Below are 26,581 nucleotides of genomic sequence, written 5' to 3' on the forward strand. Positions count from 1 at the left end.
CAACCCAGCCCATAGCCCCGGACCAGCTGGGCTAGAGGGCGCATATAGATGTTAAAAAGTAAGAACAAGAAGGCTTTGCCCACTGACAGGGAGTTCTTACCATAGAGTTCTTGGCAGTTCTTAAGAGCTACCCACAAGTGACAACAAGTAGCTCTAGGAATTGCTGACAACTCTATGGCAATAACAAAATGTTAAGTAGATTAGGCTTCATTTAATTTTAAATTCCCACCTGAATCAAAGCCTTGTACAGTTGCTATTGATCTTTTAAAAAAAGATTTGTTGATTCCCATTCAGGGATTTGCCAGCATCTCATCTAGTTTAGGCACTTGGAACACGACACTCGAAAGACAGAATAACAAACATCCAAACCGTGTTGCCAGACTGCAGGGAATTGCTCTTCCCTCCACAAATATAGGGCAAGCACCTGCCTTTCCAACACCAGGTCCACGTGACAGGGAGAATTCAAGGAAAGCCACAGCACAGGGGCTGGTATCTAGCTCCAATTATCCCAATTATTTCAACAGAGCTTAATTGCTCAGCCAGGCAAGAATCCGGGAGAAGTCAGGGTTCTTGCTGTGAGTCTGACAGATCTCGACACATATCACACAAGCCCCCACCATAAATCAAGGTCAATGTGCAGGCCCTTTCCACTGAATCATCATCTTGTTGCAGAAAAGTGTCCAAACACAGAACTACAGCTCTTCTTGCAGCGACCAGTTAGCATGTTAACCCACCAATTGCGGTTTATTTCTGAAAAGCTGATGCCCATCCACATCAAGACACTTCCAAGAAAAAGACAAAAGCAAAATAGAGCTTCACGTTTTTATACGGGAGACCTCACCCCAAGCCTTTTTTGTTGCTGTTGTTACATGATAAACCCTGTTAATCCTGTTGGTAAACAAAATTCTTGTAGGGTCAATGTTTCAGGCAGAAGGAGCTGTAAATCTACTGATCCAGGCCAATTACCTTGTTGTTTCCTCACAGTGGAAGACATCCAAAGAAGATCCATAGCATCTGAACACAGATCTACCCCTTTGCTTCAAGAGCAACCACATTCTGGCAGGGAAAGTAATGGTGCTAACCCCAAACAGTACAAGACAAAGAAACTAGTCCTGCCTTCTGAAGAGGCAAGGCATAATCAGAGCAGGAAAGCACTCAGACATGGCAGGGAGGTTGGTACTTGGTCAAGCAGCAGGTTTACAACTGAGGACAAATCCATCAGAGGCCATTCACAGGCAAAGTCACTCCAGATGGTGGCCTCCGAAGTACAGGCTTTAGTACAGGTCAGAGAAAAAGCCAAGAACCCAGAGAGGTGATATTCTGTTGATGCACTCCCAGGCCGTTGACAGCTACCTGGTACGGCAGAGGTGTGGGTAGCTCTTGATGGTTTTTGCCACTGCTTCGTCCAGGCTGACCTGGGGCTTGTAGCCCATGTCCTTCTTGGCCCGCTCACAGCTGTAGTAGTGGAATGTGCCAGCAAGCGCCACGCGCATGGGGGTGAAAGTGGGGTTGATAGTGACGAGGGGGCTCAGCAACAGCACGATCAGGGAAAGGAGGAGGGCCAGGTAATACGCCAGCCAGTAGGGGATGTGGTACTTGGGAGCGTCATAATTCAGGCCCATCAGGATCCGAGACATGAATTCCCAGAAGGGGACGGGCTCGTCGTTGGTGATGTGGAATGCCTGGGAGACAAAAATACAAAGCAGCAGGTATGGATGAGCGGGGCTGGGGTTTAATGAATTCAATACTTTACTTTTCTGGTTGGTAAATATGCAGCAGAGAGGAAACATCCCAAGCCTTGCAAGCCTACATGTTTCAGCTTGTGAAGCTGCAGGACTGAGTCAGACCACTGGTCCATTTAGCTCAGTATTGTGTGCTTCAACTGGCAGCCACTTTCTGGGGTCTCAGGCTGAGGAAAGTCTCACAAAGCTCACTTTCCGAGATCCTTTTTCTAGAGATGCCAGGAATTGTGAGTGTCCTGCATAGCGCAGGGGGTTGGACTAGATGACCCATGAGGTCCCTTCCAACTCTATTATTCTATGATTGGCCTTTTGCAGGCAAATCATATTCTATATAATAGCCTCAGGTGAGGCCATTGTGGAAGGCAGGAAAACTTTGTATGTTTTATCCCCCTTTGTCCATCCATGGTTTTAGCATGTGTATTTCATCCTCTACTTCCCCTCTTGTCAGTATTTTGTGTGTGCCTTATCCCACATTGGTGCACACTCTCTGTCCTCCTCCCTCTGTCTCTGTGAGAAAGAGAGAGACAGACAGATGCTGCTATAGCTCCTCCTGGTAGAACTAGAGGACCCAAAGGGCAGCCTGCAGCATTAGTGGGATAGCTCAAAACTGCCACTCACTATATCAAACAAAAAAAGGTGGCCTCACCTTTCCGCAGAGGGGAGAGTCTCTCTGAAGTTGCTCTGCAGCCAGGATGTGTCCGTGGACCACGTTTTCCACAAATGTGAAATCCACCAGGTTCTTCCCATCTCTGCCCAGATCAAGAAGAAGGGGTTTGTATGAAAAACATCTAACAAGATCCCAGCTCTGGACCACAGAAGCAAGCACTCGGGTCCCTACTCTCCTCGCTCAAGCTGAGGTATAAAGGGCGATATAGCCCTTCTACTAATTCAATCTTTTATCTTGCCACCCCCTTCCTTTAGGAGACCCAGGCCAGCTCTTGTGTGCCTCCCGGCAAACAATCTCATCCAGTGCTTCCAGTTACAGCATGTTACAATGAATGCTGACAAATTTACGATGCCAAGATGGAAGAACAACGCCAAGAAGCTATGTACTTGGCAAGGCACTTTCCTATTGACCCGAAAGTGTAATCAGTGTCCAAACAGTGTTCTGCTCCATTACCAAATCAACTAGTAAATTCCCTGTTGAAAACAGTAAAGAGGCTTCTGTTTTTTGGAGACATATCAAACCTACAATTTGATCGTGGTGTCCCTCAGATCCCCATCCAACTAATGTTTGTTACATACATCAGAGCAACATTAGCTATCAGAGACCTCTGTTTTTAGAGGACCAGGGTATTACGCACATGTCAGATTCTCCAGTGCAACAAAGGTCCAGTGGCTTAATTAAATATTGAAAGTTTAAGAAGAAGAAGAAGAGTTTGTTCTTATATGCCGCTTTTCCTACCCAAAGGAGACTCAAAACGGCTTACAGTCGCCTTCCCATTCCTCTCCCCACAACAGACACCCTGTGAGGTGGGTGAGGCTGAGAGAGCCCTGATATCACTGCTCGGTCAGAACAATTTTATCAGTGCTGTGGCAAGCCCAAGGTCACCCAGCTGGCTGCATGTGGGGGAGTGCAGAATCGAACCCGGCATGCCAGATTAGAAGTCCGCACTCCTAACCACTACACCAAACTGGCTCTGTTCTTTTATTTACACTTGGACTCTACCAGAACGGTCTCTAGATTGTTTTCCATTTTCAGTGCTTTCATCAGTGGCAAAATGAGTCCGTTCTTGTTAGTCACTTGAAAATATAATTAGGCTAACGCTCTTCTGGTGTGGAGAGTCAAGACTGTAAGTCAATAGATTAAATAAAAGAACGGAGACTCTTAAACTTTCAGTCTTTAATTAAGCCACTGGACAGATTCTTTCTTTCCTTTGTTGTATTTGTGGAATCATCCACCTTCTTCTTGCAGCACTTAGACTCTCCGGTGCAGCATTTATACTCTGCTGATATGTGGGGAAACAGCCTGCCACTCGGGCATTACATTCTGCATGACCTAGAAGGGGACTTGGGCCTTGCTCACCCAATCATGAACTTCATCTTGCCACTCCGGGCTGCCTGGACAAGGATAGGAACCAGCTGGGGATCCCGTGGGCCAAAAATGCCATGAGGGCGAATAGCGGCAGTGAAGAAATTCCTCTCTGGATCATTGGCACTCAGGACTTCCTGCAGGAGACAGACAATGAATGGAACGCCTTGGCAAAGCCAAACATCCTGGGCACCAGGGACAGAAAGGAGCCCCTGAAGGTAGATCTTGTCGGTCCCAGCACTGCCTCCTCCAGTCTGTTCTTTTGGCTCCCTTGGCATAGTATGGGTGAGGAAGTAAGAAAGAACAGTCATGTGTGATGGAACCCCTCGTCATTGGAGTGGCACACTGTGCCCAACTGCCCGGGGCATCCACCATCAGTCCAGGCTTAAACCAAGCCAGACACCCTGCACTCTTGCCAGCCAGGATACAGGCCTGGCCAGACTCCATTTTACATTTCAGCCCAACAGAAGTCACTGGTCTCACCTGAGAGCTCTACATCTTCATCCCCCCAATTTATTTTTACACACACACACACACACACACACACACACACACACACACACACACACACACACACACACACACATATATACCGCCCTTCCCGTGGCGTCAGGGACTGTATTTGACTGTATTGCTGATCAAATGGCCAGCAGTCCATTTTGCCTAAGGGCTTCCTTGCCCAAGTTCTTTGTTTAATATCAGTGACTCATGCTAGTCACTCTGCCAGGAAGGGAACTTCCCCTGCCCAGCTAGCTAGTTTCTGGAGGCTCCTGGAATCGGTCCCATTTTCTTTGGAGCCATTAAACGCTCCTCTAGAGCTATCACTTAAACCCATCAAGACCCATCTTCCTTTGTCAAACTGGAGAGCCAGTTTGGTGTAGTGGTTAGGAGTGCAGACTTCTAATCTGGCATGCCAGGTTCGATTCTGCGCTCCCCCACATGCAACCAGCTGGGTGACCTTGGGCTCGCCATGACACTGATAAAGCTGTTCTGACTGAGCAGTAATATCAGGGCTCTCTCAGCCTCACTCACCTCACAGGGTGTCTGTTGTTGGGAGAGGAATGGGAAGGCGACTGTAAGCCGCTTTTAGCCTCCTTAGGGTAGGGGAAAGCAGCATATAAGAACCAACTCTTCTTCTTCTTCTTGACCCCCACGCGAGACCCAGAGTAGTAGTGAGTTTACATCTTGGAGCTGCCTCCCAACAGGGTACAAAAATCCCCTCTCCGACAAGCCAAATTGCCACTCCAGGTTGCCCTTCACATCCCTGGTCGCTGTGTCGTTTGTGTCTCTGCCTTCCCGTCTCTACAGGATTGGTAAATATCTCTTCAACTGGCCTGTTTCCACCAGACTCTATTCATTTCCTGTCTTTACTTCCAATCCTTGGTATCGTGTTAGTATGCCTGTTCTATGTTTATCTATGGCTAATTTTATTTTGCTTTCTGTTAAATAAAGACTGCTTACTATTTTATTTTATTAATGTGTTGTCTGACTCGAGTTCTTAAGGGGTCAATTACCTCATAAACATAGGCCACTCGATCGTACACTAAGTAACCCAAGCTCTCGCTAGCCATTTCCAACGAAAACATGTTGCCTGACATGCATTTCAGGTAACACAGGGTGTGCATCAGACAGAGACAAAACAGTCCAGAGTTCAAATCCCTACTGAGTAAATGAGGTTATTACCATTGCAGGGTTGCTCAAGCATCTCCAATTTCCTATTAGTGTAATTCCTCTCAACTTTATGAGCTTGGCCATAGATAGCTCATACGGGAAAAACCAGTGGACTGTGGTGTTGCTACATGCAACAGTGGCCCTTTATGACCAGGGTCCATGTGAGCTTAGAGGGAGACTCTGTTGGTCGGCCAGCAAGCCATCAGCATCAGGAAGCAAAAACCTATTTCCTGATACAGATGGAGCCGCAGAAGGTCACATTAATGGAGCTATCTCAAGATCATCTGCCATACATTCATTCATTCATTCATTCATTCATTCATATCCCACCACTCCCATACAATGGCTCGTGGCAGGTCACAAGGTCCTCATTAAAAATCCCATTAGAACCCCAATGAAAAGGACATACCGATATGAAATTACACAATGAATAGGCAAAATAACACAAGCTCTGCGCCCTAGACTAATACCCACTATCGGGGAGGAGAGGGGGCCTAGCTGGCAATGCCCAGGTACTAACACCTGGTGACAGCTAAGCAAGTCTTCTTTCTCTGCACAGCATTTATTTGCCCAACAGGATGATCACCAAGGGAGGAACATGGGCACCTTCTCCTGCAGAATCTTGGTCTCTGTATAGTAGTCTATGGGCTTCTTCGCATACGGGAGATCTTCTGTTCCATTCTTGATGTCGGTGCCCTCGAAGACGACGCTGGCACTGCTGGTCAACACCAGTTTCTGTCACAGGATGAAGAAAGAAACAGGTATTTTCCAGGGAGACATGGACCAATTGGTGGGAGCCAGGAACCCCAGCTGCAGACCCAAAATAAGATAATTGTGGCAGGGAAGCCTAAGAGAACATGATGGAGGCTGCAAATGGCTGAAGTCAGGAGACATTGAAACAAAGGCAGCCCAAATTTACATTAATGCTTTTTTTAACAGGGAAAAAAAACAAGAGTAGAATGGGGGGAAAATGTGTGGTTGCCAGTCACTCCAGTGCCTTTTCATTCAGTGATCTGAACATCAGAAAGAAGCGTAGTGGTTAACTTAGTAAACCAATGAGTAGCGTTTTGCCAGCACCTTTCCCTTTATCTCTGAAAGAGTGAGAGATTTAGAATTGTTTAAAAATGAAAGCTGAAAATTCAGGATGGTGAGCTTGGGATACCCGTGAGGAGCAGTCCCTCACTGTCTCCCCTACAGCTTTGCTGTACTTTGTTCAGATTCCCAATTGACAGGAAGCAGTTCCTGCCCCACTCTTAGGGCTCCAGGTCACACTATGTGCACACTGTCACTATATAGGAACTAAGAAAAGGAGCAGAGGTCTGAGGCTCAAATAGTGAAGATGCACAAGCCCACAGACATCTGCTTAACATCATCCTCGATACAGCAGTGTCAAGCTGGTTCATTCCAGAATCTTCCATCTGTCATGTGCCTTAGACTTGCTGTTTTGTCCTTACCTGGACGCTGGCTTCTTTGCAAGCCTCAATGACCGCTTTTGTCCCTAAGTAATTGACCTTGTAGAAAAGCTCTCGGTTGTTGCTAGAAGGGGCTGGTGATGCACAGTGAAATACCACAGTCACACCCTGCAATGCCGGAAGCAGATCCTGGGGGTATAGAGGATATGGTTATGGTTACAGTGCTGTGGTGAGGGTAACAGTTGTCAAGCAACATCGATCCAGCTCTTAGACCGTTTATGCACTGGAGGTTTTATGCTGGGCTGCAAGCTGGAGTTTTAGTTGTGGCAGGTTGCCCCACCTCTTCCTGCAACCACATGGGGGAACATTTGGCCTGGTGTACCTCATCCGCCCGATTCGTGCTCCTGAATGGGAGCTGGGGCAGAGAAGTTCCCAGTGCATAAATGGTCTTAGAGATCTTGCTGCAAAGCCATTCTTCTGCTGGAGCGAGCAAATGCAGGTGAAAGATAATCTTTATACAGAAACCCAAGCCACTCTAGAGACTGAATCCGAGCATTTGAGAACCTACAACAACAAAAATACATGGCTAAATTATTGAAGAATAAGAAGGAAGACAAAAAAATATTTTGCCTAATATTAAATTCGCAACCATTTACTGAGATAATAAGGCTGCAATCATAAGAACGATTTTCTGAAAGTAAACCCCATCAAATAGAATGGGATTCTTTTCTGACTTGCTTAAGATTTTTCCATCTGCTTTGTATGTCAACAAATGTGTAGTATTCAGTTGTTCAAGTGGGTAGCCGTGTTGGTCTGAAGCAGCACGACAAAACAAAATCAGAGTCCAGCGGCACCTTTAAGATCAACAAAGATTTATTCAAGGCCTGAGCTTTCGAGTGCAAGCACACTTCCTCAGACTATGAACTGACCATCATGACAGTGGGTAATATACAAGCAAAAGTTAAACCTGTTATATTAATGTGTCACAACATTCAAATACAGCCATATGATAATTCTTTACAAAAACAGCCAATCAGTCCCCTCGAATTCAATTGTAGTTCACAAAAACATAGTAGAAAAAACATAGGCAGAGCATGGCCAAAAATGTAGGACACAGCTTGCATCTTCTGTACGCATCTCAGCTTTGCCCATACCTCTTTGCTGCAGAGATCTCCCAGGAAGAACTGCACCTGTTCATTTTCAAAGCCTTTCCGGATGTCGAACACATTGACCGAGTAGCCTTTCTCTAAGAGGCACTCCACCAGGTGTTGACCCAGGAACCCTGAGCCCCCTATCACAGTGCATTTCTTAAAGGCCTAGGAAGCATAAGAAACATAAGATGAATCAGTTGGATCAGAACCAAGGTCCTTCCAGGCCAATATCATGTCACAGTGGCCAGCCAGAAGACTCTGGGATACAGGTATGAGCAAAATACCCCTTCCCCACTGTTTCCCCCTAAAACAGGAAATTCATTGGCAGACCTTCTCTAAGCAGGTGCCATTTAGACTTCATACCTAACAGATTTCTGTTGCACGGTTTTTATTATATCCTTTAAACTAGCGATCCCCAACCTGTGGGCCGTGGACCACATGTGGTCCTTCGAATAATTGGAGGTGGGCCGCGAAGGACGCCTTCTCCCCCCCCCCACGGCCCTTTACAACACACTTTGGGTGTCATTGTTTCCCATCACTCCCAGATGGGACTATCTCGTTGCAGAGAAACAAGCTCAGGGTTCCCATTGATTTGTCATTGTCACGAGTTAAAATTTCCATGAAAAGAAAATGTTCCTTATGTTCATTGTTGTGGCGTGTCTGTATCTTATTTTGAAGGGATGTTGAAACATTACCATAGCGATCAGAGAGCGTTAGGGCAGTGGTTGAGAGTAGAGGAGTAAATTACCCCCCCACACACCGGGCCTCAGTAAAATTGTCAAGCGTTGAGTGGTCCCCGGTAATAAAAAGGTTGGGGACCACTGCTTTAAACCATAGCTGTCACCAAATCTAGTAGCAATGAGTTCTATAAAGTAGTTCTGTGCTAGCTGATGCTTCCAATCTACTGTGATAAAGTGAAAATGGCATGAGATTTTTCAGGAAAATAAACTTACCGGCCTCAGTCGTGTGGCCATGCTGGGAGACTGAAGACTGTGAAGCAGACACTTACACTACTAATTCTTCGGTTTCCTTTCTGGATTCAGATCCTTATGTGAAGCAAACATGCAAAGAATTCTCAGTTCCCTTCTGCACCAGTTTTGCCAATCAGCAAGAGAAAACCAAACCGGTGAACCACCGCCTGTCAGATAGCTTTTCAGGGACTGAGGTTCCTGTGCCTAGAACATCTGCATGACCATTTTGCACCAGGCACAGCTGGGTAATTCTATCTGGACTACCACAGACTTCAGACTGAGGATCCTTTGTGCCCAGCAATATTTTTTTCTCTCTTCTCCCCTACCCCTTTGAATGTCAAGTCTGGCAAAGGATTTTTAGGAAAATTTAAAGTTTGCTTCCTTTTCTGTGCATTTTAATTGGGACTAATAAAAGCACTTTGCTAATGTTGCTTTAGAAAGCCTCTCCCCTCCACGTATAACTAGAAATTGTGCAAGAGGCATAAATTCAAGCTGTTTTAATCCTTACCATATCTCTGTGCTGGGCGAAGTGAAATATATCCATTAATTCACCACCTGTCACTCACCTGTCAAAGGTGTGAAGACTGTCTTATATTATTACTATTGTTTTCTTTCTTTTTAAAATTGCTTTACAATTACAAGTGTATCTGAATTTTGGTCTGAATAACCATAAAATAAAGATCGATTGATTGGTATGAAGACTCCATTAGAGAAAAAGTAGCAACCCAAAGGGTGCGGAAGAGGCAGAATGAGCAGGCTGCCCTCACTCAACCAAAGGAAAAGAGGTTTATTTATTTGTTTTTTGTTTACATCCTACTTTTATCAGCTTTCATATTGCTCTCCACGACAACAATCCTCTACGTGTAGGTTAGGGTGAGAGGTTGTGATGGATTAAAGTTTTCCTAGCAGACTTCTTCCGTCCACTGAAGAATTACCAGGACCGCCACAAATCCTAGCCTGATGCTCTAACCCAGCCTTTTTCAATCTTTTAACCATAAAGGAGCCCCTGAAATAATATTTCAAGCTTCAAGGAGCCCTGGAAGTGATGCCAGCTGGTCATGCCTCCCTACCACGCCCCTGGAAGTGACATCACCACCCATATTAACAGGCAGGCTTGAGGATAACTGAATGGGGGAGAGACAGGAGGTGGCTTAAGGCAGGGTAGGCATGCAGGCACATAAACCACAAGAGAACTCATTCATGCTTGGGAGGGGGAACAATGGAAGCAACCGATTCCCTAGTTTGTGACTGAGCCCACTAAAGCAGGATGAAAAAGTCCACGGATTCCCTCCAGAGCTCCCATGGACCGCTGCTGTAACCACTACACTACATCACATCATGCCAAAGGGAATTTCTACACAATTTGCTGTATTTGAGACCAAGAAGCAGACTTAATCTGTATACAGTTGTTGTTGTTAGGTGCAAAGTCATGTCCAACCCATCACTACCCCATGGACAATGATCCTCCAGGCCTTCCTGTCTTCTACCATTCCTCAAAGTCCATTTAAGTTTGCACCAACTGCTTCAGTGACTCGATCCAGCCACCGCATTCTCTGTAATCCCCTTCTTCTTTTGCCCTCAATCGCTCCCAGCATTAGGCTCTTCTCCAGGGAGTCCTTCCTTCTCATGAGGTGGCCAGAGTATTTGAGTTTCATCTTCAGGATCTGGCCTTCTAAGGAGCAGTCAGGGCTGATCTCCTCTAGGACTGACCGGTTTGTTCGCCTTGCAGTCCAAGTATACAGTACTCAGATGTAAAATCCACTAAATGAGCATCAACCCTGGATACACAGAGGCTAGGTTTGTAACTTAAGACCCCAATGCTCTGAATGATAAAAAAGGAAACATGCTGGTCTGAACCGAAACTCACACAATATCTTTTATTAGGACCAACCAGCCTGACAGCAGAGGCCTAAGCTCACTGTCTTATGACCTGACAACATCAAGCCTGATGAAGGCAAACGCTTCCACACTGGCTGGTGTCATTTTGGTTGGTCCAGTCTTCTTCTCTTTCTATTTACTCCCAGGTAGATGATGCCTAGGACTACCAAGTGCAGACCTTATCCTAGGCTTGTCCACTTGGCAGAATGTCCAAGTACTAAAGGGGACTTGCTCCCAGATAAATTCAAATGGATAGCCATGTTGGTCTGAAGTAGCACAATAACATCAAAGTCCAGTAGAACCTTTAAGACCAACAAAGATTTATTCAAAGATTTGAATCTTATTCAAAGGTGCTACTGGATTCTCATTATATTGCTCCCAGATAAGTGAGCGCAGGGCTGCAGCCTTTTGTGCCATCTAGAGATGCCAACCTCCAGGAGATCCCCTGGAATTACAGCTCATATCTAGAGATCACTTCCTCTGGAGAAAAGTTTTGCTATGAAGGGTGGGTGAACTTCATGGCATTGCAGCACCACACTGAGGGCCCTATCCTCTCCAGGCGACATCCCCAAATCTCCCAGGTTTCCCAACCTGGAGTTGGTACCCCTCGTGCCCTCCTCCTCTCTCTCCTCGCATCTCTTACCTCCTTCCTGGAAGAAACCGCAGCAAATCGTCAGTGCAGAAAGACCCAGACTCAGAAACCGGCTCGGCTTACTCATAGGCCACGCCCAAGTAAAATGCTCCTCCAATCAACGCTCGACCTCCTGAACCATCCCTCCCTCTCCAGCGCCCCGCCCCTATGCCGAGAATCAGCCGAGCGCCACCCTGCTCGCTCATTGGCCGAGCGACGCGTTCCGTGGTAGCCAATCGGCTCCCTTCACAGAAACGCTCCACTCCTAGCGCTCTTTTTGGTGTTCACCAATAGCCTCAACGGGGGTTCTCGCGCGCCGGGGCCGGTAGCCAATGGCAACCGCGGTCGCTATGGCATCGGCGTGCGGCGGGCCGAGCCAATGAGGAGGCGTAGTATTGAGCAGGGTCGCTGGTGACTGGGGGTTGCGCTTTCGCCCGCGACTCGAGCCGCTTGCGACGGTCCCTCAGCGGGGATGGTCAGTACGGTTGGTGGGATCGGGTCGGGGGGCAGGGTGGGACGGCTCCTGTGGGGAAGAAGCGCGCATGCGCGGTTTTCGGCCAAATATAGGCTTGTGTATGCTAATTAGGCCACCCCGCTTCAGAATGGAAGACTGTGGTCGGGGGGGGGGGGGCGTTGAGGTGGCCAGTATCGCCCTTCTCCTCTCCGGTCAAGGTTTAAGGGGTGACAAATCTCTGGATCCACTGCGCATGCTCTGAAACTGGTAGGCGCTCATTTGCATATGGCTGTTCGTTCGAAACTTGCGTGCGCGTCTGAACGAGCTAGTCAGTGGGCGGGGCCAACGCTGCAGGATGCTCTAATGTAGGCGTGGCCCGACTGGGGCTCTCCAGTTATCCATGGACTACAGTTACCATGAGTTCCAGCCATGTTAGCAGGGGCTCATGATAGTTGTAGTCCACAGATGTCTGGACAGCCACACATGTGGCCGACTCTGATCTAGTGGTTCAAAGCATTTCATGTTCCTTCTCCTAGAGTGCTAGCAAAATAGCAGAGTTGTTATTAGGCCTGGTGTTTGGTTTTCAAGCAATGTCCTTGGAGGTGCATTCAGTGATGTGAGCTCCGGTCTGGAGTAGTAACTTCTGGGAATGGCTTGACCCTCTCGGTGGAAATCAGACCTGGGGAAAGTCTGGGAAAGAAGACATTAAATATTCCTTGTATATGTGCTCTAAAAGTTAATATAACAGTACATGACCTCAATTTTAAATTATTATTTGCAAAATGTATATCCCACCTCTCTGTAACCCATACACCATGCAGTATTTCCTCCCAGCTTTTATCTGGATCATTCAGGACTGCATATTTAAAAATGATGTCATTATACATTTCCTAGGATCTCACCCAGGATCTCACTTGATCTCTATTGTACTGGTTCTTGGCTAATCAGGCTTGTATTGAATTTAATTTTTTTCTAGTGACAAACTGTTTCCTAGCTATAGGTAGGAAGATGGAAGGGTTTACTAGGGCCAGGGTTGAGTTTTGTGCATTTCTGCTACTAAACCACATTTTTAAAAAATTAAGTTTTGATTTAAACCTTGAGAAGAAAGATTTTCCAGTCCATGCAGACTTGCACTGGAGGTTCGGTGGGTGGAACACCTTCTAAGCTAACAACTCTCTAGATTAATTTGAAATGGTCTTATTTTCATATTATACATTTGGCTATTTTGGTGTTGACGAGGGAATCAGACACACTTTATGTATAATGTTTTAAATTACTGAAAATACATTCATGCAGAGAGGTGTTTCAGATCAAGGGTTTTCTGTTTATCATCTCTACTCACTGGTCATTATTAGTTACTTGTTTTTCCCTTGGAAATCATGTATTTGTGATATAGTATAAATGATGATATCTCAGTTTTGGCTATTGAGACTTAGCTCTGTGCTGTTCATGGAATTGTCTGGGTGAACAAGTTCAGATTTCTTGGTAGGATAAAATGAGAGAATGCCAAATATGTGCTGGACTACTTTCAGAAACTTGTTAAGAATTTGGTAGCTATCTGGTCTTTGAGGGAAAACCATAATTAATTCAGTTTGTTCACATATGTAGTGTATGTCTTAAAGGAGCAGGTTGCAGTGAAGGTCCAATGTCTAACTCTCAAAGCTAATGTTTACCCTAAAAAAGCTCTGTCGGAATTTAGTTTCCTTTAGAAACATGCACCCAGATTTTTTTGATTGACAATCATATGAACTGGCAGGTTCACTCCCATATTGGGATATAGATCAAAGAATGCTACAACCTTGTAGATGACAAAAGATGTACTCCACAACTCCTTACTGCTTCGTTGTGAAGAGTACCTGAGATCATGGACTCATAGAGTTGGAAAGGACCTCTATCTAGGCCAGGGGTAGTCAAACTGCGGCCCTCCAGATGTCCATGGACTACAATTCCCATGAGCCTCTGACAACATCTCATGGGAATTGTAGTCCATGGACATCTGGAGGGCCGCAGTTTGACTACTCCTGATCTAGGCCAACACCCTGCACAATGCAGGAACTCACAACTACCTGCCTACCCACAGTGACCCCAATTTCATGCCCAAGTGATCACCACCACTACCAAAAATCTCCAGAATCCAGCATAGCCTGGGGGAAATTCACCTACCATCCCACAGTGGTGATCAATAATTCCCTGGGTATGCAAGGAAGGGCCAGAAGGGAGAAATGCTTGCACATCCCTTCCTGCCCACCAACTCACAATCTACCTAAGTTCATAAAATCAACATTTCAGTCAGACAACTATCTAGCCTCTGCTTAAAAACTTCCAAAGAAGGAGAATCCACCACCTCCTGAGGAAGCCTATTCCACTGAGGAACCGCTCTGTCAGGAACTTCTTTCAGATGTTTAGCTGAAAATTCTTTTTAATTAATTTCAACCCATTGGTTCTGGCCTGATCCTCTGGGGCAACAGAAAACAACTCTGCATCTTCTATATAGCAGCCCTTAAAGTATCATATCACCTCTTAGTTGTCTAAGAGATGCTACCCAGTGCCTGTTTGAACAGACTGGTCTAGAAAAGTTTCTTCCACTAAGGCACTTGTATTAATTTTATTATTTTAGCACAGATCAAACAGCAGGCGATGCAGGGGGCAGTGTGACAGCCTAACTTCTGTTGATCTGACATCTAGTAACTTACGTAGAAGATGTTTGGGCTTTCTGGTGTATGAGATGCACTTTTCTAGGGGGAAAGATCTTTCTCTGCCAACTGAGTTTGTTTAAAGGAAGTCTGCGTTTTTATTTTGTATCTGCCCACATAGAAGATCTCTATCTGTACTAAACATACATTTGGTATTCTTAGTTTCAATTTCATCCTGTTTGGTCTTTTTTTTTAAGGCAGTAATGTCCTAGCCAATACATTTTCGTTTTCAAAAGAGAGCCCAGAGTCTGTATAATGTTGGGTAGGGGGGAAGTAGAATTGTAGCTTGATATCAGGATCCTGTTTGTTAATAGGCTTGTTTATGCTTTTCATATATGTTTTAAGGCCTCCAGCTACAAGAAGCCAACACTTGGAGCTCCCTCTCAGAGGAAGAAAACCGCGCCCAAAACTGAACTCACTGAAGAGCAGAAGCAAGAGATACGGGAGGCCTTTGATCTGTTTGATACTGATGGGACCGGCAATATTGATGTGAAGGAACTGAAGGCAAGCAGCAAAACATGATTTGTTTTAAGTTGTTAAAATTGGACCAGCCTAAAGCCTGAAGTGACTGGGTCTTAGTAGGAGTGCTGGCTCAGAGGGATTATTGTGGGGTCCTCCTCTCTCTTCCTACCGCTGTTTCCTTTGTGTATTCTGCAATGTCATATTTCATTTTGTGTGTGGGGGAAAGGATCTAAGAGTCATAATGTCTTGTATTGATTATGATTGGATTAGAAGGAGGGGGGGGAAAGAAGAGAAGAGACATTCTTCACATCTCCTGCCTGTTTAGTCACCCAAGTAGTGCTAAGAGAAACCTTTTCCACATGATACTTGACTGGCAGCTGTCTTAGAGGGCCAGATTCCACAGGAGACGTAACAATATGTATACCTTGTTTCCCAAATGGTTCAGATCCGTCAGCTGAAGTAAATGCACAGTGGGAGGTTTAATAGGAGCAAGGCTTGTTTTAAAAATAAATACATGTTGGCATTTTATTACATCAAGTTTATTTATCACAGTAGTATGCCTATGTAAAAGATTTCATGGGAGAAGTAAATCCTTTCATTGTGACTGTCATCAAATGACTTCCTATGGGCCCCTCAACCATTTGTGCTGGACACAGAATAGGGGACATCTTCACACTGAGAACTAACATGAAATGCTGAGAATATTCTAGTGAACTTTGTATCCTTCCATATCCAAAGCCGTATTTGCCGGCGTATAAGACGACTGGGCGTATAAGACGACCCCCCAATATTTCCACTCAAAATATAGAGTTTGTTACATTACATTACAATACTATGGGCCACTATGGGCAGCTATGTCTATCCCAACTGAAGTGCACCCGGCGTATAGGACGACCCCCCCACTTGGAGGCATGGCGGGAAAAGTAGTCTTATACGCCAGCAAATACTGTACTTCACACAATGCATAACTAGCTTTTGGAAGTTAGTGCTGCAAGATGGCTTTTAAAAGGATTAAACAATTCCCCGGTCTACAAACTACTGTCAACTAGGGTAGCTGAATGGGATCTCTAGCTTCAAAAGCACTGTGCCTTTAAACAACTGTTGGAGAACAAAAGCTGTGGAGGCTTGACCATCCTGCAGCACTCGTAGGCTTCCCAGAGATAGGCCTCTGATTTGACCATGTGAATGAGCATACGTTTAGTCTGAGCCAGCAGGACTCCACATATGTTCTTACATTATTTTTCATGGGTGTTCTAAGCACTGCTGGATAAAGATTGGTGTCCATTTTCCAAAGCCAAATTGAGTATAAGGTTCTTGCTGGCATTTCAGGATCCAGCCATTCCTTCCCAACTTATTTAGCAAGGGGTATTCCTAGAGCTGGCTCCCCCAGGCAAGATTCAGCTAGAGTCATAGTATTTCCAGAAGCCACAGTATAAGCATACAAGGTCTCCATAGTCTTGATGTCCCAGAGCCTGTTGATGAGAACACTAACTGACTTTCTCAGATGTTGACTTTCTCAGCTGTCATTTTTATACCTAGACTTTTGTTTTAGATTTTTGGTTTTCATTGTCCTTCTGAAATGACGTCTTCTTTTTCTTGTTTGTAGGTTGCCATGAGAGCACTTGGATTTGAACCCAAGAAAGATGAGATCAAGAAAATGATCTTAGACATTGATAAGGAAGGTACTGGGAAGATCAGCTACAATGACTTCTTGGGAGTGATGACCCAAAAAATGGTAGGTTGATCTGCTGGTCAGATTAGCCCAGGGGCCTGGTTATTCAGTGATGTCTTAGGGGAATGTTCAGAGGTACTTTGAATTCTTCATTTAACTCTTTACAACCAGCTGTACAGGTTGGGGTTAAATAAAGAATCCTGTATCCTGTCATATCTGTATTTCATGCTCTGATGGGAAGTTTGTGATAGGGCCAGCCTTTTGTCTTTCAGATACTTGCAATGCAGACAGAAAAGCCCTGCAGTCAGAGATCCTTCTTTCAGCTCTGTAAACACAGGTGTCTTCACTATTCTGCTCTGGTTGGGAAATCACAAAAGGAATAAAACCCTGAACTCTGCAAGGGACAGGAGACACACTCTACCTTAGAATGTTATTGCTAGACCTGCCTGGACCATATTTCTTGCTAGAGCCCCACTTGGCCATTCCAACAACCTAGTGAAAGAGAGCAAAGGAAATGGGCACAGGGGAAGGTTGCATTTATAGGGTAAAGAAAGCTACACATTGATTTCAAATAAATTGGAGTGGGCCTCTTATTTAATAATCTAGGGTTGGATTCTTTCATTATTGTGTGTGTGTGTGTGTAAGAGGGCAGAGGGATTGGTTTTGCCAGCAGGAACCTAAAGGAGTCCCTCTTCATCTTTTTTTGTTTTGTTTTTTTTTGCCCATGGACAAGCTGGTAGGCTTCAACCCAGTATTCAGCATTCCCATAATGTATTAGAATGTTCATATCTCTTTGCAAGTTTCTGTTATCTGTACAGCAATCCTGTAAGGTCCTGTAAATGAACATAATCCTCATATTGCAGAGTTGGTTGCCTAAGGCCTAGTAGCTTCCTAGAGTAGGTGACATTTGAGGCCAAAGTCTCCTGTTTTGTAAACCAGCCACTTACTACATAAAGATCTAAACATGATCAACATAACTGTTACTAATAATGAGTGAGAAGGCAAATTCTTGGATTGCAAATCTCTAGCGTAACCTTAATTTGATTTTGATTTCTTCAGTCAATAGGAAAGAACTAGCATTTTAATTATTCAGTTGCTGATTGCTGACTGGTCTCATTCGTGGGTACCCATTGTCTGAAATGTTTGCTATGATTTTACTTTTTCACAAGGCTGAAAAAGATTCAAAAGAAGAGATTCTAAAAGCCTTCAAATTGTTTGATGATGATGAAACAGGCAAAATTTCTTTCAAAAACCTCAAACGCGTGGCTAAAGAACTGGGGGAAAACCTTACAGACGAAGAGCTGCAGGTAAGAAATGCCCAAGTGATTGTATGCAGTAATTGTGCCCCTGCTTAAACTTTTCAATCTAAGGGTTTAACTAGGTTATATTTAATAAAGATTGCCTTAATCTGCTGTGTATCGATTTAGCTGTTCACATTTAAGACCACAGATTTTCTGAACTTCTGAAAGAATAAATTCTCTTTCCATGAGTTGTTCCAGATCCATTTGTACTGATTTCCCTGACTTACAAAACTATTTTAATAGCTGCTTTTTCAGATATGACTGATCATATCACCAGCACGTGTTTTTCCATCATGAGCTTTGTTGCTGAGGTAGATAAGTAAACATGTTGCCAGCATTCATTACCCTGTTAGGAAAAGCATTACCCACCCAATAATTTCTATCCCTTCCTTCTCCCCAGTGGGGAGGCAAAATGGTTTACATTGTTCTCCAATCCTCTATCTTTATTCTCACAAAACCCCTGTGAGATAGATGTGACTGAGAGTGACCCAGGTTACTCAAGATGTTTCCATGGCAGAGTGGAAACTTGAATCTCTATCCACCAGATACTGGTTTAGCACTCACTTTACCACACTGGTTCTCTGTTGTTTGACTTGCACTAAAATGCATAGGAGCAGAGCCAGATATTTTAAGCCCTCCGAGGTGGCTGGTAAGTAATTTAAAAGACAGGGAGTAAAAGATATAAATAAATGAAGAGCTTTGAACTGCAGGGGGAGGGTGTTCCAGGAGGATTCACAGTGCAATTGGTGAAAGGCAGCTTCATACTCAGTAAACAATAAAATATGCCATTTGTGACAAGAATAAGGAACACTTCAGGATACTGAGATTCTAGGCAATTTTGAAATGCTTAAAAGGATGCCCTAACACAGGCCTCTAACATAGAGCCTCTTGTGGCGCAGAGTGGTAAGGCAGCAGAAATGTTGTCTGAAAGCGCTGCCCATGAGGCTGGGAGTTCAATCCCAGCAGCCGGCTCAGAGGCGACTCAGCCTTCCATCCTTTCGAGGTCGGTAAAATGAGTACCCAGCTTGCTGGGGGATAAACGGTACTGACTGGGGAAGGCACTGGCAAACCACCCCGTATTGAGTCTGCCATGAAAATGCTAGAGGGTGTCACCCCAAGGGTCAGACATGACTCGGTGCTTGCACAGGGGATACCTTTACCTTTACCTTTTTTAACATTGGCCGACCAGGCAACAGTATAAAATTCAGTCTGTTTGCTAACTGAAACACATTGGAACAAAAGTTGCATTTTCAGTGCCACCCTAAAGATTTTTTCCTGTTGGTAAAACCCAGTGAATAGACATAAGTAGGATTAGACTTGCTAGGGAGCTCTTTGCAAGAAAACTATACCTCCTCTTCCATAACCCCCACTTTAGTTCACTGGGCCTGCCTTTTGATTTCTTGTCATGTTGCAGGAAATGATTGATGAAGCTGATCGGGATGGTGACGGGGAGGTTAATGAGCAGGAGTTTTTGCGGATCATGAAGAAGACCAGCCTGTACTGAGATCCTTTGTGTATTTTGTGTGTTTGTCAAGTCTCTTTGTAGACAAAGTTCAGCCTCTTTGGGTGCCTGTTTGAAAGGAACGAGCAGCTACCTGGATCTCACCAGCTTCTTGAGATGTCCTTTACAGTTGACTGTTTTTTCCACTCTCATAGTATCTATTGACTCCCACATCTGCCTTTCCTGTGCTATCTTGTAAAATACATATTTTATATTTGCAGCAGTCACGTAAGGTGGCCTACTGGATTAAGCTGCCTTTGAAGGCGATTATGTGCATAGGAGTCACACAAGGAAATGCTTTTGCCAACAATAATTTGGGTGTCCTGAGAAACAAGGGTGATTATTTTTAAAAAATTGTTTATAAGTCTTGAGGCTTGTATTGTATGGCGCTTAGAACTTGCCAAATGAAAGATGTCAAAGAGTTGGGTGGCTTCCAGATCTGCTTCTGCTCCCACCCTGCCTTGATTAGTCTCTGCTTCCGCTACCGAAGACCTTACTCTGTTCTGAACCTGGAGTTTAGAAGCTGAAATTGAAATGCAGTGCCTAAGTTTTTTATTTTCAACAACCTTTGTACTTTTTCATGAGCATTCAATGTGAGTGTATCTCTAATGTCTGAATCTTCTGAAAGCAGCCTGTCACCATCTTTCCAGATTCTTGTAACAATGACCTCAAACTAATTCGTTGCTGTAAAGTTGCTTGTATCCTTTGTTCCATTAGCAGACCATTAAAGGAGAGGAGGCACCTCATTGGCCTGTGAGTGAGGCTGTGTTTACTCTTATCCACAATGCATAGAGCCAGTTTAATTTCCCATTACTGTTACAGTAATGCTGTCTCGTTGTGGTGCTTACCAACACAGCAGAAATAAACTAATGCTGTATAGGAGCAAGATGGTGTCCTCACACTTTCTGTACTGGAGGACATCAACAGAAGGCCCCTGTATTTTTGTGATTTAAAAAAGGTCACGTTGAGGGGTGGAGCTTAAGGCAGTAGCCAGCCATTTCTTTTCAAGCTGATATTTCACTCTCAGGAGGCTAGTTGCTGTCTAAAGCACCATAGTTCTCCCATTATTACAACAGCAGTTAGTTTCAGTATGTGCCATTGTATCTGGAAAGTTGGGTTGCCTTACAACTGCTGGAGCAAGTATCCCTTGCCCAGAAATCCAGCCCCACTTCCTGTTCCAGCTCTAGGCTGTGCTGCTGTGCTGCCACACAAGGATTGCCCTGTGGTTCTTTCCAGCATGAGGGCAAGGGAGGTCCTGCTGTGATATCCCAGCAGCCTCAAGACCCCCAAATGCCTCTGCAAACTTGTATATGGTTTCTTTGGAAACGGGCACAGGGAATAAGTTGCCCTTATACAAAATCTATACAACTAAACTGTCTACTACATTCAAAAAGATTTATTGCTCAATTTAGTTCTAAAATGTTTTAAAAGCCACTGGTATTAGTACAAGGCCAGCAACCAAATAGCTTTTGTATCCCATGACCTGTGAGCTTCTGTATGTGTAAACGCCCTAAGTTCTATCTATTCACTTAGAACTTTCCTTGCATTCCTAAAAGCAGGGTGGGCACCGAAAGAGGAAGGAGATGGAATTACTGCAAAACAAACTACACAGATGACTGAGGTTGAAGTAGGGAGGTTTAAGTATCTTTAACATGCAGTTGGGAATGATATACTTTCTAATTAGAAATTTTTCAAAGCAGAAACAAAAATGAAATGCAGGAAGGAAGTGGTCGTGAAGCTAGGAAGAAATAGCATTGGAAGTGCTTTGACCTCTAACCAGCTTTTGCCTGAAACTGGAGAAAGAGGATATCTCTGCTGGGGCCACAGCTGATGAGCTGTGTGAACCAGAGGTGACAGCCATGGCAGGAACTTGATTTAACCTAAAAGCAAGGAAATAGAGTTATATATTCTAGTGGTTGTTTCTACAGTGGCAGCAGCTGCTATGAAGATTCAGGTTCTTCCCCCAACCCCTTGCAGAATAATAAATTGCATAGCTTTAGTGGTTGTTTTTTGTTGACTCAAATACATTTGGATCTTTAGTTAGTTAAATCCTATGAGATGGTGGGCAGTAAGACATAAGTACCGCCAATGCTATGAATACGTGTATTGATTAAGGTGCATACAGAAGGATTAGTGTACCAAGATTGCTCTCAAGCTGGAAATGACTCTAGTAAAAATGGGCCTATGATAAGAGGCAGAGAGCAGGATACATGCTAATGGACAAAATCCTGGTGTGGACTTGGAAATGCACTTCCTTTAAGGGGAGAGGCCAGAGTTTTTCTGGTTTTTTTTTTTTTCAGGCAAAGCAAGTGCTCTGTCACAGAGTTGTGATAAGTTCTGTATACATGCTACCAGTCAGCAGATTCCTGAGGAGATGCAAAAGAATCCATTAAACTAATTCCATATGTTCATGTAGGCAAATAATATATAGCTATAGCTAACACAACACCATGAAGATCACAATCTAGCAGCCTCTGTAAGATTGTGTGCCCATCCACCGAAATCATACACAAAAGTTTCCATAAATGTGCACTTCCTTGAGTGTGTGGTGCATGCAGTGGTCCTTTTGTGGGCTATTTCACTTGCACAGTGTACAGCTTCCACAGAGTGGTGCTGAGTTGGAGGCACAGGAGTGTATATTCTGGTGATCCTTGTCCCATTTCTGGTGGTAATTGTAGGATAGCTTATATGGTCCCTGGGCAGGACTGGAGCACCTGATTTTCAGTGTCGCAACTGTCAAGTCTTTATGCCTGGGTTCGTTTGAATTTTTAAAATCAATGTCCATTTGGAAGCAGTTAATAATGGGAAGCAAATGGTTCAGGATCATTCCCAGGATCCAAAGAGAATGATTTCCAAAGGTAAATGTCCTTGCAATTGTCTGTATTTGCATTTCTCAAATTGCTCCCGATATTTTTTTAACAGTTAAAACTGGATATTTTATCACTTGTCAATAAAGCATGTTTCTGAATGATGTTTCCCAGTGTTTTTCTTCCTCATGTTGGTCCGTTTCAAGTTATACCACTAGGGGGCATCCAAAGATTTTCATGGACAAGAGTGTCTTCAAAAGTATTCCATTTCAGGGTTCCAAATGCTGAAAGCTGAGATTGTTCCTCCTCTCCACTCAGTCTCCCCTGAACCACCATACATTCACATGATCGTATACAGCTCCAATATTGCGCAAGAATATGTGCATGAAGACAGTGCCTTCACAGCATGGTCATGGGACAAGTTCTTTGAGGTCCCAGAGACTTGAGTGGAGGTGATTGACATTTCTTTGTATGTAGCTGTAGCCTTTTGTTTTGTTTTGTTTTGTTTGTTTGTTTTGCATCTATGCTGCTTCACTTGTATATAATTATATATCTCATATAATCAAGGGCAGCCAAAGCAAAGCATTTTTAATTCTCATCGGTTTTTACAGGAGAGATGTAAGATGATTTTTACATTGAAAATATTATTGCATAAGGATTAGATTTAAGCATGTGATGGGACATCCAAAGGCAACTGTTGAGAAGCAACAGCCGCTTAGAGCAGGGGTAGTCAAACTGCGGCCCTCCAGATGTCCGTGGACTACAATTCCCAGGAGCCCCTGCCAGCATTCGCTGGCAGGGGCTCCTGGGAATTGTAGTCCACGGACATCTGGAGGGCCGCAGTTTGACTACCCCTGGCTTAGAGTCTAGTTATTGTAAATACAGCTGAAAGAAGTTTAGTTCACATGTCTAAGGGGAGCTGTGATGCATTCTAGTATTTAGGGTTTATTCAACATCTCTTTAACTGTTCAGCCTACCTTTCCTTGTTTCTCTCTGCTGTGTGTTAGTATGTGTTAATGCTTGTACTCTGGAGACCTGTTTTGTTGCACTAATGCCCTGCAATCAGTTATTGTCTTTTTGCAAAGTCCGGTTGCAGTAAATTCATTGAAGGTAAACTTCAAAGCATGGATTGGATTATTTCCTGAACGCATTGCTCCTATCGCACAACAACCATCAATGAGTGTAAATGAGCAGACCAAATGCAGTCTACTCCAGTGTTGAGAATCACTGGCATCTATCCTACCTTGGGAAGCTTCTAAGAAACGTTCTTTCAACTTCAGTGGCTTTTCTGTTGGAGGAAGAACCACTTGTGCGGGAGAAAGACTTCAAACTTTGCTTTGTGGAATAGTAGGTAGGGAAGTGGGGTAAATGTGAAATGATTCAAGAATGAGACTAGGATCTGGGAGACCTTGGTTCGAATGATCCATTTGGCTAATCAACTGCAAAAATATTTGAAAATAGCTTATTGGGATTGTTCAGGTATTCTGGATCCCACCCCTATTTTTCCAGCTATCCAAATATTCAGGATGTTTCAGGACTGCCAAATATATGTAGTAGAGTGAATTTAAAAGGCAATCCCTTTAACTGCCTTGAGAATGAACTCTCCACTTGGAGAAGGAATTTAACGGGACTGCAATCTTTGGTGCCTCCTCCTCAAAATAAACATCAGCCTCAAATACCCCCAGATCAATTCTCCATTATAGGAACCATTATGGGAACCATTGGCTATGGCATTACTGAATCCAAATACTATAGGGCGATATCAGGAAATACAATATTTTGGGGGGAGGGTTCAATTTACCCAAATCCCAGTGGCCACAGACAAAGCCTTGTTTGGTGTCAATTATTATTATTATTATTATTATTATTATTATTATTATTATTATTATTATTATTGTTTGATTTATTGCCCGCCACTCTCGTCCATGCCGGCTCATAGCGGGTTACACACAAAATTCAGTACAATGGTACAATCCCCAATTTAAAGCCCCCATTGAAACCCCATAAAATTACAAAAATAGAAAACCATATGGCAGAAATAATAACAAACCAGTTTAAGGGATAGTTAAGAGAGATCAAGTTCAGCTTTTCCCAATCCCTGGGGAAGTGGGAGAAATGTGATATGGTGTTTGCTCAAGTATCAAACCAGAATATCACACCAACCATTTGCATTTGTTCAGGTGACAACTGGATATCGGAAGATCTTTAAGGAAACGAGCATGTCCACATGAGGGCTACAAAGATGGCGAGGGGTTTGGAGACAAATTCGTATGAGGAAAGATTGGGGGAGCTTAGTCTGTTTAGCCTGGAAAGAAGGCAACTAAGAGATGATATGATAACCATCTTTAAATACTTGTGGGACTGTCATATAGAAAATGGAGCAGAGTTGTTTTCTGTTGCCCCAGAGAGTTGGACCAGAACCAACAGGTTGAAATTAATTCAAACAAATTTTCAGCTAAACATCCGGAAGAAGTTCCTGACAGTTAGAGTGGTTCCTCAGTGGAATAGGATTCCTCAGGAGGGGTGGGTTCTCTTCCTTTGGAAGTTTTTAAGCAGAGGCTAGATAGACGTCTGACAGAAATGCTGATTTTATGAACTTAGGCAGGTTGTGAGTGGGTAGGCAGGAAGGGATGTGCCAGTGTTTGTCTCTTGTAGCCTTTCCTTACATACCCAGGCAACTGCTGATCGCCACTTTGAGATGGTAGGTGAATTTCCTCCATGCCAGTCTGGAATCTGGAGTTTTTTGGTGTGGTGGGATCACTTGGACATGAAATTGGGGCCATTGTGTGTGTGCAGGTAGTTGTGCATTCCTACATTGTGCAGGGGTTGTAGATGATCCTGGAGGTTCTTTCCAACTCAATGATTCCATGATTCTATTCCATGAAATGTTATGTCCAATGTTATGACTGCATTCATTTTTTTTCACAACACCCAACTGAGCTGCAATGCGAAATAACTAGGAAATTCAGTTGCCTGCTCTATTTCAGACCTCTATGCAGATTTTGCATTTTGCCTCATTTACTCAGTGATACAAGATTAGTTCTATCTGAAAACATGCAGAACAGCTGCTGTGTTATTAGGGCAGTATTTCCTTGATATAAAACGACCTATTAATTCCTCATTCTGTTTTAGGCTGTTATGTCCCTCTTGCATTTCCTGTTGCAGGTATTCCCATGTACTTGCCATTTCTTTCTAAATGAATTCAGCAATTGTTTAGAAAACAAATGTTGGTACTAAATCAAGCTTACCTACAAGAACACCAAGAGAATTTAACTTGATCCGCTGGATATTTTCTAGCCAAAATAATGCGAATTGAGGACATTTGTTTCTTTCTTACACTTTTGTTGAAATGGTGATGGTAAATGAGTGCAGAATTCCCGTGTAACTCTAGCCCCTTTCCCCTTTTTAACCTTCATGTGTTTGACTTCACTTTACTTCTCTCTGTTGTGTTGTTTCACTGAACTGTGTGCAAAGTGTTTTTAATCTTTGGAATATTTAGATCTTTGGCATTATTTGGGGAAGCTTTCTTGACTGCTTTATCTCCCATTTCATTTCCTTTAATACCCGCACAAGCTGAGATCTATACAAAAATGTCATTGTTGCTGTGACATATCACCATATTAGAGACATCAATAATTTCCAAAGCCAGACCCTCACTGGTGATTGAAATTTCCAGGATGATACCAATGGCACTTAAAAGATCTGGGGAAGTGACAGATTGTAAAGGTTGCACTTTAGCAATCTAATTCAGTGCCATCAGAACGTCAAATAACTCAGCGGTATAACCTGATAAGTAATCTAACAGCCTGGCTGCCTTAACAGAAATTTACACATGTGGGACGCTGAGTTTTTCCAGATCGGGGGTGGGGGTGGGAGAATAGACCCACATGTGTATATTCATCTTTTGGAAATGGCAGCACCCAGGATTGACTTCCTCATGTGAACGGTCTACACCAGGGGGCCCCAAACAGGCCCATGGGCCGCATGCGGCTCCATACCACTTTCTGTGCGGTCCTCCAACCTGCTTGTCTGCTGCGCTATCATCCTCAGGGCATTTCCCCTCAGACCCATACTGTTCTTCTTGTCTCAAGAGGCAACATATACTGCTGTTCATTCTGTCCCGTTCTTGTAAAAAAGACAACAGCAACACACACAAAAAGGTGGGAAAAGGACTGTAAAATTTTGGCAAAAAAGAGGATACGA

At 44.0% G+C, this 26,581-nt stretch overlaps 2 protein-coding genes across 3 annotated transcripts; one reads left to right on the top strand and one right to left on the bottom strand.

The window, feature by feature from the left end:
• Positions 1 to 808: 808 nt before the first annotated feature.
• NSDHL (NAD(P) dependent 3-beta-hydroxysteroid dehydrogenase NSDHL) lies at positions 809 to 11,698 on the bottom strand. Its single transcript, XM_077309320.1, has 8 exons — positions 11,501 to 11,698; positions 8,962 to 9,054; positions 8,012 to 8,173; positions 6,900 to 7,046; positions 6,052 to 6,180; positions 3,769 to 3,911; positions 2,389 to 2,491; positions 809 to 1,682 (listed from the first exon to the last, which is right to left on the bottom strand). Exons 2-8 carry the CDS (start codon positions 8,980 to 8,982, stop codon positions 1,350 to 1,352), a joined length of 1,038 nt encoding a protein of 345 aa, XP_077165435.1. The 5' UTR covers positions 8,983 to 9,054; positions 11,501 to 11,698; the 3' UTR covers positions 809 to 1,349.
• Positions 11,699 to 11,787: 89 nt separating this feature from the next.
• Positions 11,788 to 22,539, top strand: CETN2 (centrin 2). 2 transcript variants are annotated; one of them, XM_077309321.1, is made up of 5 exons: positions 11,788 to 11,963; positions 14,981 to 15,139; positions 16,704 to 16,832; positions 17,939 to 18,076; positions 19,485 to 22,539. In XM_077309321.1, the coding sequence occupies exons 1-5, from the start codon at positions 11,961 to 11,963 to the stop codon at positions 19,572 to 19,574; spliced, it is 519 nt and encodes a 172-aa protein (XP_077165436.1). In that variant the 5' UTR covers positions 11,788 to 11,960; the 3' UTR covers positions 19,575 to 22,539. The 2 variants fall into 2 exon arrangements, with proteins under 2 accessions (XP_077165436.1, XP_077165438.1); XM_077309323.1 differs by lacking the exon at positions 11,788 to 11,963 and adding an exon at positions 12,190 to 12,209.
• Positions 22,540 to 26,581: the final 4,042 nt, after the last annotated feature.

The sequence above is a fragment of the Paroedura picta genome, chromosome 13, assembly GCF_049243985.1.
Source record: "Paroedura picta isolate Pp20150507F chromosome 13, Ppicta_v3.0, whole genome shotgun sequence".
NCBI lineage: Eukaryota > Metazoa > Chordata > Lepidosauria > Squamata > Gekkonidae > Paroedura > Paroedura picta.